The sequence below is a fragment of the Camelus dromedarius genome, chromosome 5, assembly GCF_036321535.1.
Source record: "Camelus dromedarius isolate mCamDro1 chromosome 5, mCamDro1.pat, whole genome shotgun sequence".
Taxonomy (NCBI): Eukaryota; Metazoa; Chordata; class Mammalia; order Artiodactyla; family Camelidae; genus Camelus; species Camelus dromedarius.
Genome location: NC_087440.1, coordinates 66,479,074 through 66,491,288, shown reverse-complemented (window position 1 = coordinate 66,491,288; position 12,215 = coordinate 66,479,074). Strand labels below are relative to the sequence as shown.

General features: G+C 35.0%; 1 protein-coding gene across 1 annotated transcript; it reads left to right on the top strand.

Annotated features, from left to right (window-relative positions):
- The first annotated feature begins 144 nt into the window (after positions 1-144).
- LOC105086148 (cytochrome c oxidase assembly protein COX16 homolog, mitochondrial) lies at positions 145-11,706 on the top strand. Its single transcript, XM_010976583.3, has 4 exons — positions 145-372; positions 1,923-1,994; positions 9,018-9,080; positions 11,341-11,706. The coding sequence occupies exons 1-4, from the start codon at positions 304-306 to the stop codon at positions 11,455-11,457; spliced, it is 321 nt and encodes a 106-aa protein (XP_010974885.1). The 5' UTR covers positions 145-303; the 3' UTR covers positions 11,458-11,706.
- Positions 11,707-12,215: the final 509 nt, after the last annotated feature.

Here is a 12,215-nt window from a genome sequence, read left to right as displayed (position 1 = left end):
GAGGTACTTGTTTCCGTATCTTTTGACGGTAACTGTAAACACGACCTAAGTCCCAGTTGCAAACCAGCTTGCCGGAACCAAGACGCTGACATTCGAATTTCCGGGGGGAATCTAGAGTATGTAACCACGGATCGATTGCTTTTGCCTGGCGGAGGCCTATCTGGAAGGATTCTGCTCCGTGAAGCCAAAGAAAGGAGGTGAGTCCCGGATGTCCTCTTCGGAAGGGACGCTGAGCCGCTGAGATTCGGGAGTCCACGCTGGGCCTGTTTGGCTGGGCGTCGGAGCGGGTCGGAGAATTCAGTCATGTTCCCCAACGCGGCGATGCGCTCTTTGCGCAGGAACAAGACCCTTCGCTACGGAGTCCCTATGTTGGTGAGCGCTGTGAGGAAAATGTGGAAGCCGAATACTAGAAGAGGTTATAGTCAGAAATTTTCAGATTTAAAAAATATTTTGAAAGTAGAGGTGACAGAACTCAGAATGGATTAGATGTGAGATATGAATGAGAGGAGCTAAAGATGACTCCAAAGAAGCTGGCTTGAGTAGCTGTATGCAAGTATTTGACATTTACCGGGATGTGAAAGATTGATTAGCAACAGGTTGAGGCAGAAAGAGTGTTGGGGTAAAAAATCAAGAATTTTTTTCACGTTTATTTGTATATACCTGTTAACTTTTCAAATTGAGATGTCAAATAGGAAGGGCTGTCTTCAGTTCACTGCAGGGTTTCCCACTGCAAATGTACATTTGATTGTTATGTTACAGAGTCTGTTTAAATCCACGGAACTGGATGACATCACCTAGGGACTCAGTGTTGGTTATGAATAGGTAAAAGAGGTGTAAGACTGAGCCTTTTGAGATACTCCAATATGTTGAGATGGGGAAAGTGAGGAAAAATGAATAAAAGGAGACTAAGGAGGAGTTAGGAAAATCAGGGGTGTGTCCTTTGACTGAAACTAAGAGACAGAAGTTACTTTACTATACATAGAATTCTTACATATTGACATTGCAAGTATTAGTTGCTTATGTATAACAGATATTTTTCCTGGTTTGTTGCCTTTTGATTTTATGTCATTTTTATTTCATTTATTTTCAGGAAAGACACTTTAAATTTTTATGTGGTCAAATTTATTAGGTTTTGAAATTCATAGCCTTAAGATTTTGTTGGTATTCCAACTCTAAAATTATAAAATTTTATATTTTACAGTATATCTCTTTGTATTTCTTTAATTGGTAATATTAATAAATTGATATGAAAAGGAACGTAGAGATCAGACTTAATTTTCTCCCTCAAATTGCTAGCCTTTTACATCTTTAGGATGAGAGATTTAAGCCCATTGGATTATTCCAGGAGATGCTAAAGCAGCAATGACAATTTTAGGGCTCTTTTTTAGGTTTACCACGTACTGAGAAGTGTGGCATATTTCATGAGATTCTTTTATCACTTGCTAAGAAAATGGAGAAAAATACTCTCTAATTGGCTTATTTTGCAAAATTATGAAATTGAAAGAATTATGATCTGGAAGAAGCTAGGCCAGGATTTACTCCTGAATTTACCTAGTGTAATCATGGGCAAGTCATTTAGTTGGTTGTGCTTTTATTTCCTTATCTATTAAATGGATTTTTTTCCCTTAGTTCATAGGTCTTTTGTAAGAATCAACTAATATAATGCTTGTAATGGTGATATTTAACTCATAAGGTCAAATACAGTTATAGGGGTCCTGATTTTGGTATTTACTAATGTGCTAAAACGTTTCCCAGTGACAGTATATACTACATTTACTCTGAAAAGATGAATGATAACTCACTAGGAAAAATAAAATGTATAGGATTTTGTATAATCTCTCACTGTTGGCATTTAGATAAGTAGTATATAGGTAGACTGAATTTTGTCCTTCTATTTTAATTGTTTCCCTGTCTTGTTTCAGTTGCTGATTGTTGGAGGATCTTTTGGTCTTCGTGAGTTTTCACAAATCCGTTATGATGCTGTGAAGATTAAAGTAAGAACTGTCATGGAGTTTGACATGGGTCTGTGTCCTTGTATGTTCTGATTTAGGAGACATGTACTCAGTATACTAAGCAATCTGAGTTTCATCTTGCTTTTCAAGGCTGATATATGATCTTTGGGCTCTTTTTTAAAAAATTACTTTCCATTTATAGTAATTACAAAATATTGGCTGTATTCCCTGTGTTGTACAATACATCCTTGTGCCTGTCTTACATCCAGTAGTTTGTACCTCTCACCCCTTGACTCCTATATTGCCCACCCCCTGACTGGTAACCACTAGTTTGTTCTCTATTATCTGTGAGTCTGCTTCTTTTTGTTATATTCACGGTTTGTTGTTATTTCTTGGATTCCACATATAAGTGATATCATACAGTATTTATCTTTCTCCATCGTACTTCAGTTAGCTTAATGCCCTCCAAGTGCATCCATGTTGCTGCAAATGGCAAAATTTCCCTCCTTCTTATGGCTGAGCAGTATTCCATTGTATTTATATACTACATCTTCTTTATCCATTTGTCTGTTGATGGACACTTAGGTTGCTTCTATATCCTTGCAATTGTAAATAATGCTGCTGTGAAGATTGGGGTGCATGTATCTTTTTGAATTAGTGTTTTTGTTTTTTGGGTTTTTTTGGATATATACCTGGGAGTGGAATTGGTGGGTCATATGGTAGTTCTATTTTTAGTTTTTTGAGAAATATCCGTGCCGTTTTCCACAGTGGCTGCACCAATTTACATTCCTACCAACAGTGTACAGTGGTTCCCTTTTCTGCGTATCCTCATCAACATTTGTTATTTGTATTCTTTTTGGTGATAGCCATTCTGACAGGTGTGAGGTAATATCATGTATACTCAGTACACTAAGCAGTCTGTTTTATCTTGCTTTACCAGGCTGACATATGATCTTTGGGTTCTTTCTTATTCTTTAAAATAGCATTAATGATCTCATGGAAGTGAATCATGAAATATAAAGAATTTAGTAATCTTTCTTTATTCACTAATAGAAACTTTGCAGTCATGTTAGCTTTTTCCCACAAAATATGCTCTGATATAGTTGTTTTTGGGGTCTAGATGGGACTAAAGAACACAGGACAGTCTCACTCCATTTTATTATTCCAATTGTAAATTACCTATTTTGTAGTAATACCAATAATTTTATAAATTATATCAATATATATCTTTAGAAGCTAATACTAAAAGAAAAGAAAATTGTTTCTCATTATAAATAGTGCTACCTATCTTTTTACAGGGAACCTTTTTCTAGGTATGCCTTTGTGGTAGGACTATGGATATATTATTGTCTTTATATATATTCTTTATAGATATATTGTCTTTATTTTACAGGTGAGGAATCTGAGGTTCAGAGAGCTCAAGTAACTTGCCTAAGGTCACATGGCTATTTGGGGGTAGAACTAGGATTCTCACTTTTATGATTACATAGTTACTGTCAAATTCAGGCCTCTTGATTCAGAGGAACTCTGGTAAACTCATTCAGAAGTATGTAGTTTTTGTTTGTGGCCCACATCTGATATCTGAAGGTATTTTCTTCCCAAGTACAGTTGACCCTTGAACAACAGGGATTTGAACTGTGCTGGTTCACTGATACATGGATTTTTTTCAATAAATACTACAGTACTACACAGTCTGCAGTTGTTTCAATCAACAAACGTGGAACCCGCAGATATGACAGGCTAACTGTATATTTATTGAAGAAAATCCCTGTATAAGTGGACCCTCAAAGTTCAAAATCATGTTAAGGGTGAGCTGTATTTCATTAGCAGACCTCAGCAATATCGATGGAAAGTAAAGAGTACAAAAGGCCTATTCAGTTTTTTCAGTTAATTTTATAGTTTCAGAGAGATATCAACTCTATCTAGTCTTGAAGACAGTGAGTATTAGAATAAAGACTAAGTTTAAAAGGAATATGTAGTTTCTGTGAGGGAATAGAGCAATTATCACCTGAATTTTTAAGTTCCTGTTAGCATCCCAATTATTTTATTACGGAATTTTTTTCCCTTTTGCTTTAAGATGAAAGTTGTAATAATTTGACCTTTAGAAATGGAATATCATGTATATATTTGAAAAATAATTGAACATTTGTCATGTTTTGATCATATGTTAAGATACTACAGATAAAGATTAAAGAAACCGGTTCTTATGTGTATGAAATTCATCTGTATTTTACCACTAAATTCAGAGTCAGCAAGCTTTTCCTGTAAAAAGCCAGGTAGTAACTATTTTAGGCTTTGTGTTAGAGTAGATTTGATTCATGGGCCATAGGTGCTGACCCCATGATTTTTTCACTGCTACTATATGGTATTCCACTAATTATACCATAACTTATTTATGCATTTTATTATTAGACATTTGGGTTGATTGGCAGTTTTGGCTAGTGAAAATAATGCTGCTGTGAACATTCTTGTATATTTTTCTTGTTGCACTTGTATAACTATGGCCCATGAACCAAATCTACTCTAACATCCATTTTTGTAAATGAAGTTTTATTTGAACACAGCCATGCTCATTTTTTATTTATCTATGGCTGCTTTTACGATACAACTGCAGATTTGAATGGTTGTGAGAGAGTCTGTAGCTCACAAAGCCTACAACAGTTATAGGTTATGTTCATCATACTTTATCTTTATTTGATAATTTCTAAACTGTTTTTCAGAGTGATTGAATCAATTGTAGGGGAGAAAAAAAAATTTCCCTTTACCTCTCTACGATCTTGGCCAAGATCCTCCTGTAATAAAATACAGATTAACAAGAGAAAAACAAACAGAAGTTTAATAACATGTATACCTCCTATGGGAGATACTCAGGAAAACTGAGTAAAACTCTCCCCTCCCATCACCTTAAAAACTATCATAAGTTAAAGACAAAAGAAGGACGGGGAGGGCAGTTATGAGAGGTTACTGGGAACAGCACAGTAAACAGGGTAAGGTTGTTATATGGATTTAAGTGGATCCCTTCTCCACTGGTAAGAGTTTCTTGTGATTTAGAATCATCCTTCTTAGTACAGAAAGGGAGACACTTACAAATGGAGATTTCCTTTATAAATGTATGTGTCCCTCACAAAAGGGTAATTTCTACTGTTTTTCAGAGCTTCTATGTCTGCTGTTTCTTAAAAACAATCAAGATAATCCTTAAGCCAAGGAGGCATATTTTGGTGTGTCATTTTCTGCTCCCCTTTACAGTCTACACTCCTGCTTTAAAACAAAGGATGTTGCCCTCCATCCAGTTCTGTAGGTGCTAAGTTGTTAGCTGCTGCAGTCACTGACTTACAGTACGCACTGGAAGGAATTCAGGCTGAAGAACTCTGCCTTGGGAAAACAGACAAAACAGGCCCTTAGTTAGATAAATTTTGGGAACAAGTTTTTATGAGCCCAGATTCTTGCATCTTCCCATACTTAGAAAAGCATTAAAATCATTAACCGAGATGTCTGTTCCTCCTGAGTAGCAGTAACCTACCAAGATGTATGCTTTATTGCACATACTCCTTAGCCAAAATCATTTACTAGCCTCTCTCCCTACCTCTTCAGAGCAGTTCCTCTGAGCTATCTGGGAGGCTATCTCCTGGGCTGTAGTCCTCAGTAAGACACTGAATAAACTCAATTTACAACTCTTACAAACTCAATTTACAACTCTTACATTTCTTTCTGTCGACACTGCCAACAGTTTATTGTTCCCAAGGCGCCAAATACTTGCCAGTAGTGCCAGTACTTGGCTGTTGTAGGGTTGGGGTTTTCCTTTTCTTTCTTTCTTCCTCTTTTCTTTTCTCTTTTCTTTCTTTTCTTTTTTTCTTTCTTTTCTTTCTCTTTCTTTCTCTCTTTCTTTCTTTTCATTTTTTAAAGCTGTTTTGGTGATGTGTTAGAATTGTTCCCTAATTATGTAGTGAACTTGAATTTTTCATAATGAAACTGAGTCCCCCTAAAACCAAGTTCCCTTACCGAGTTTATGATTAATCCATCTAGCTAAAATTTCTTTCCCTTTCTTGTCCCCTCTGACCTAAATCTTGAGCTAACTGAACACTAATCAACCAGAGTCAGATAACTAAAATTGCTGTTGTTGATAACATTGTTAATGTACTAAAATTGCTGTTATAGACATCTTCATTAATGTACAAACTGAGGTTGTTTATCCAGGGGAAGAAGAGCTAACAGACAACAAGCCATGGACCACCTGGCCAGAGAATCATAACCAGAAATATCCTGACTTCCCAAACTGAGGTTAAGAAATATCACAAGATAATGATTAATTTCAGCCTCTTTCTTCTTCCCCTTTTAAAAAAGACCCAACTCAGAGACCAAGTTGAAGTGGATCTGAGGCTTGTCTCCCACTCCCTTTCTTGGTATTCTGCAATTAACGCTGGGTGTCAGTAGATTGGCTTTGCTGCGTGTCAGGTGAGCAGACTGAGTTTGGTTAAGTAACAGTGACTAATGAGGTCAATCACTTTCATATGTCTATTGGCCATTATTTCCTTTTTTGTATATCCTCTATTTGAGGTTTCAGGTCTTGGTTGCCCATTTTTTCCTACTGAGTTGTTGGTGTTTTTTCTTATTGTTTTGTAAGAACAATTTGCTTTCTTTGTACATGTTGGATTATAAACCTTTTAGTCTTCACTTTTTTTGTGTGGGGCAGTGGGGTAGGTAATTAGGTTTATTTATTTTTTTTTCCTGGAGGTACTGGGAATTAAAACTAAGACCTCATGCATACTAAGCACATACTCTACCACTAAGCTATACCCTCCCCCCTAGTCTTCACTCTTAATGATATCTTTCAATGAACAAATTTTCTCAAGTTTAATGTAGTTTATTTTATTCCTTTTTTACTTTATGGTTACTTTTTCTTTTTGTCCTTTTAAGAAAATTGTTTTCTACTCCAAAATATAATTTTTAAAATATTATTGCTAAAAATTTTTGTTCTTGCCCTTTATATTTGGGGATACATTCCATCTGGAATTGATTTTTGCACATAATGTGAGGAATTGTGATGTGATTTATAATGAGAAATGTGTATTTGGTCTTTTTATTTTTGACACAGAGCTTCTAAAACCTGGGAATTTCCTAAATAATAAGAGCAATCAGGGTGCCTTTTGTTATGCTAATGAGGTGACTTGGAATGCCCTTGGGTAACCTAAAGAGGGGGCTCGTTGCCAGGGGAGTCAATCCTTTGACTAGAGGGTTGGAACTTTTAGTCCCACTTCCTGACCTCTTTGGTGGGGAGTGGGGCTAAGGTTGAATCAGTTACTGATGGTCATGATTTAATCAATCATGCCTTTGTAACAAGGCCTCTATAAAATCCAAAAGATAGGATTTGTACAGCTTCCTGGTTGGTGAACCACGTGTAGGTGCTAGGAGAATGGCACACTCAGAGAGGGCATGGAAGCTCTGCACCCTTTCTCCATGCTTTGCCCTATTTATCTCTTCTATTTGGCTATATCTGGCTTATATCCTTTTATCCAATAAAAAACAATGTTTCTCTGAATTCTGTGAGCCACTCTAGCAAATTGATCAAAACCAAGGAGGGGTTATTGGAACTGCCAATCTATAGTCAGTGAGTCAGAAGAAATGTTTTTCCTTAACATATAAGCATAGAGAATTTTCTAGTTACTATTTTTTATTGTTTTTTAAATTGACTGTGGTATAATCAAAGAAATATTTTCAATGAGTTTATTCTTTTGATTTTGTTGAGACTTGCTTTATGACCTAACATATCAGTTTGTACAAATGATATATGCTTGAAAAGAATTCACATCCTGCAGTTGTTGGGTACATACTAAAAATTTATACATCCATTTGGTCAAGTTTGTAATTTCTGTTTTTTCAAGTTTTCTGTATTATTGACTTTTAAAATCTGTCCATTCTCTTACTGAGAGAATTGTGTTAACATCTCTCATTATGACTCTTTGTCTATTTCACCATGATATTGGGTGCGTATAATTTCAGAATTATTATGTCTTCTTGAATTGGATTTTTGTTGTAATGAAGCTTTGCTTGGTGATAATGCTTTTTCTCCTTAAAGCCTATTTTGTTGGGTATTAATAAGGCTTCACTAGCTTTCTTTTTAATCTCAACCTTTCTGTAAACTCAAGTTTTATTATATTTTATATATTATATTATTTTTATATATTACTCATTAATTGCTGATTACTTATTGCCCTTCCTCCATTCTCTTTATTTTGTAGCACTGAAACCCCTAATAGACATATTTTGGATCTAGCTTTCATAATATGCTTTTTTCCCCCCATTTATCTCATCTGTTTGTGCATGATTCTAGTGGAATTCTGAAGTTTTGTTCCTAATGTACTGATTTGGTCTTAAGCTGTTTTTAGTCATTATTTAACTCTTCCACTTAACTTAATTTGGGTTTTGTTGTTGTTGGTAGTTGTTTATGAATTTTGGCAGTCACATTTTTCTTTCCTAAAGACTTTGCCACACACAGATAACAGCATCAGCTCCTGTTTACCACTATGGAATCCTGTCTAATTTTTTCATGGATACTTCCTTGTTTCTGGTGTATGCAAAGTGTTCTTTTTTGTTTTCAAGAGCAGCATTATATTTATTAGTGTTTTTATAATGATTCTGTGTGATAACATAATTTAAGGTGGGGGTCAATAGCATAGACTCTGGAGTCAGAGGGCCAAGGTTCTAAGCCAAGTTCTGCCTCTTTGACTAGTTTTTCAAACTCCCTGTGTTCCATTATCTTTACTTTGTTCACAATAATAATGATACTTATCTCACAGGCTTTTTTTTTTTTTTTGAGGATTGAAAGAGGTAATAAACATTAGAATGCCTGGCACATAACAAGTGCTCAGTTAATAGGAGCTGCTGTTAGTGGTAGTAGTGGTGGTGGTGCTGTATTAGTTATCATTGTGGAATTGGATGGATCATGGAGATCTTCCCATGTTTTTGTAACCTGCCACACCATCCTAGCCATGCCTTATATAACTTTTTTAATTGAAAATTGAATCTAACATACTTAAATTACTTATGGCTGCTCTTTCTTTTCTGTAGATTGATCCTGAATTAGAAAAAAAGCTGAAAATGAATAAAATGTCATTGGAATCAGAGTATGAGGTACAGTATGTTAATGTAGCAATCTTCCTAGTCATGACTGGTTCTATCTGACTTAAGGTAAACTTAAATTATTACCAATACAGAAAAAAATTATTTACCTTAAATATATGCTGTTGGAATAACTATGTGGCCATTTGAAAAGAAAATAAAGGTGGATCTATATTTCATATACTGTGAGTAAATTCTAGGTGGATCAAGAATTTTTAAAAAAAATTTTAAAAGCTGAAAGTGCTAGGAGTTAAAAAAAAGGAGATTCTTTTTTTGGTCTTGAGTAGGAAAAGCCAGAAGCTTTAAAAGTAAAGAATGAGTTCATACATAAAAATTCAAATGTTCAACCTAAAAAAAACAGTGTATATATAGTCACTAGTTAAATGAGAAATTCTAAAAATATTATTCACCTTATCATGATGAATTAATTTATTTAAATATGAAGAGCAAATCCATATGGAAAAGTTCAATAACTCAGTAGGTCAGTAGGAACATGGGCAAAGCATGTAGTGAGTTCAGAGGCAAGGAAGTAAATATTTTTAAATGTGTGAAGAGACGCTTGACTTATAATAGGAATGTCAGTTAAAATTATAATGAGGTATCATTTTCCACATATCTGGTTAACAAAATCAAAGAGTTTAATAACACATTTTGTTATAGGACATGGTGAGGGATGATGTGCTCCATCTCGGATTGTATTTTCCTACTTCTTTTTATGTTTTGTCATTTTTGATTGAAAGGTGAACATTGTGAATAATATACGTTGAAGAGACTTGTGAAAAGTGTTGATTCTCATTTTAGCAGGCAGTTCAATTATTGTCTGATCATTTTGAGCTTGATTTTATGCTTTGTAAGGGAGCATCTGTGGAAAAGCTGTGATGTTTCCTAAACCTCTCTAACTTTATGGAACTTATTCTCCACACTGTTTCCTCAGAGGATCTTGTCAGAGATTGGACCATTTTTGCATGAAGTTGTTCTGCCAACCTTGCATCCCATCTAAGAATTGTTCTTAAATTCTCTTGAGCATACATGTCTTATGTTATCTGAGTGGAAGCCATTATTCTTTCTTAAAACCTTTTTTATAACTTTGGATCACTTCATAACTATACTTGAAAATAATTTACTCTGTTCTTGCACATTAGATTAGTAGAATTTTGTTCACCCATGTATATTTAATAGACACCTGGTAAAGCTATAAGTGAAATTTAGAGAATGGTTTCATTCACTACTTCCCCATTATTTTGTCAAAACCTGTAACTTGCTTCTTCTCAGTATATAAGCAGTATATAAGAAGGTTTTTCTGGGAGTAGACTTTCCTTTTAGTTCTAATAGAAACCCCAGCATTTGAGAACTGAAGAAACCGTGTAGACCATTTGGTTTATCCCTTTGCTTATTACTTATGAGAGAATTAGTGCCCAGTTGGCTCAAATCACATGCCCAGTGTTACATAGCTATTAGTAAAGGAGTAACACTTAGTATGTAACTGCCAAGGTAAATTTGTATCATTTCCCCTGTCTCTGGATATAAGCTATCCTGTGTTCTCTGAGTCTCTTTTTCTGTCTTGTTCACTAAATTACTCCAGAATAACCAATGCAGATGTATGAAATTTACTGTCAGAGTGATGTCAGAAGGTAAAGAAACATTTTTCTGCCCTTTTTTCCTATTTTCATTCCTGTGGTTGAGAGATACTTCACACTAACTGAAGACACAATGATCCAAACTATAGTTGAAACTAGTTTTTACTGCCTAAAAGGGCTTTGCTCGTGACAGCTATGAGGGAATATCTTTTTATTCTTAAACACGGGCTCATTTCTGAGGTGCAGAACAAATTATCTTGATCTCTCGTCCTTCTAGCAGACTCTAATAGAGTCTCCACCTTTGTTCTTTTCTTTTCGTTTGCTACCATCACCCATATTAACCCATGCTAGTCATTATTATGCTGGATCAGCCTTAGGAGTTGGACTTTTGTTTTACCAGCTTTTCCCCTTTCTTTGTGCTCTCAAACCTAAAGCATATAGACTCTTTCTATTGTAGTATTTTTATTCTGATGGGGGAAAAGGTAGGTATTAACATCAATAGCAAGCAAGAAAAATTCCAAGTCCTTAGAAATACATTTCTTTAATTACTATGCTCGACATGCAGTTGATTTATTTACTAAAATTATAATTGAGGGCCTATTGAATTCTTTCTATTCATTTATTCAGCCATGTCTTAATCAGACCCACATGGCTCCTATACTAATACATATGCTTTAATTTTCATGGCTCTATAGAAAATAAAGGATTCCACTTTTGATGACTGGAAGAATATTCGAGGACCCAGGCCTTGGGAAGATCCTGACCTCCTCCAAGGACGAAATCCAGAAATCCTTAAGACTAAGACAACTTGACAATGCTGATTCTTTATTTTTAAATAAAAATGTTATCAAGTGGAATTTCCTCTACATACTCCTAGCCAGTTGGGGGAAAAAAAATTCCAGACCCGCAGAAGCCTGGATGTGAATAATTTGGTGAAAAATACTCTTGGTAAAGAGTTAAGTATGGGTTTTTATTCTTACCAACTCTTCCATTTTCAAGTGAAAGTAATAATGTTGACCATATATATTTTCTACTGCTCAGTAAAAATATGAATACTTAAAGAGTGTCATTTATTCTACTTCCAACTACTAACACATATTTCTTTTCTACCAGCCAGTAGGGTAACATTTTGATATTTCAATCTGATTCCTAATGAGAATAGTAGGTCTGGATCCAAATTTTCACAGTAACATCAAGCAGGATTTTATGTCAAACGTATGTGAAAAATAATATTGATCAGTCGTTATTTATAATGTCTCACGTGGCATTCTAAGCAGTCTTCAAAGCATCACCTGATAATCGTATTGATACCATTAAAATGTATTAAGAAAATTGTTCCTAGTTAAAGCAAAAATCGTGTAGTAGTATTTATCCCAGGTATACAAGGCTGGTTCAGCATTCAAAAATCGGTTAATGTACTCCATCACATCAATAGGCTAAAGAAGAAAAATCATATGATCATATGAATAGATGCAGAGAAAGCATTTGACAAAATCCAAAACACATTCATGATAAAAACTCTCAGCAAACTAAGAATGGAGGGGAACTTCCTCAACCTGATAAAGGACAT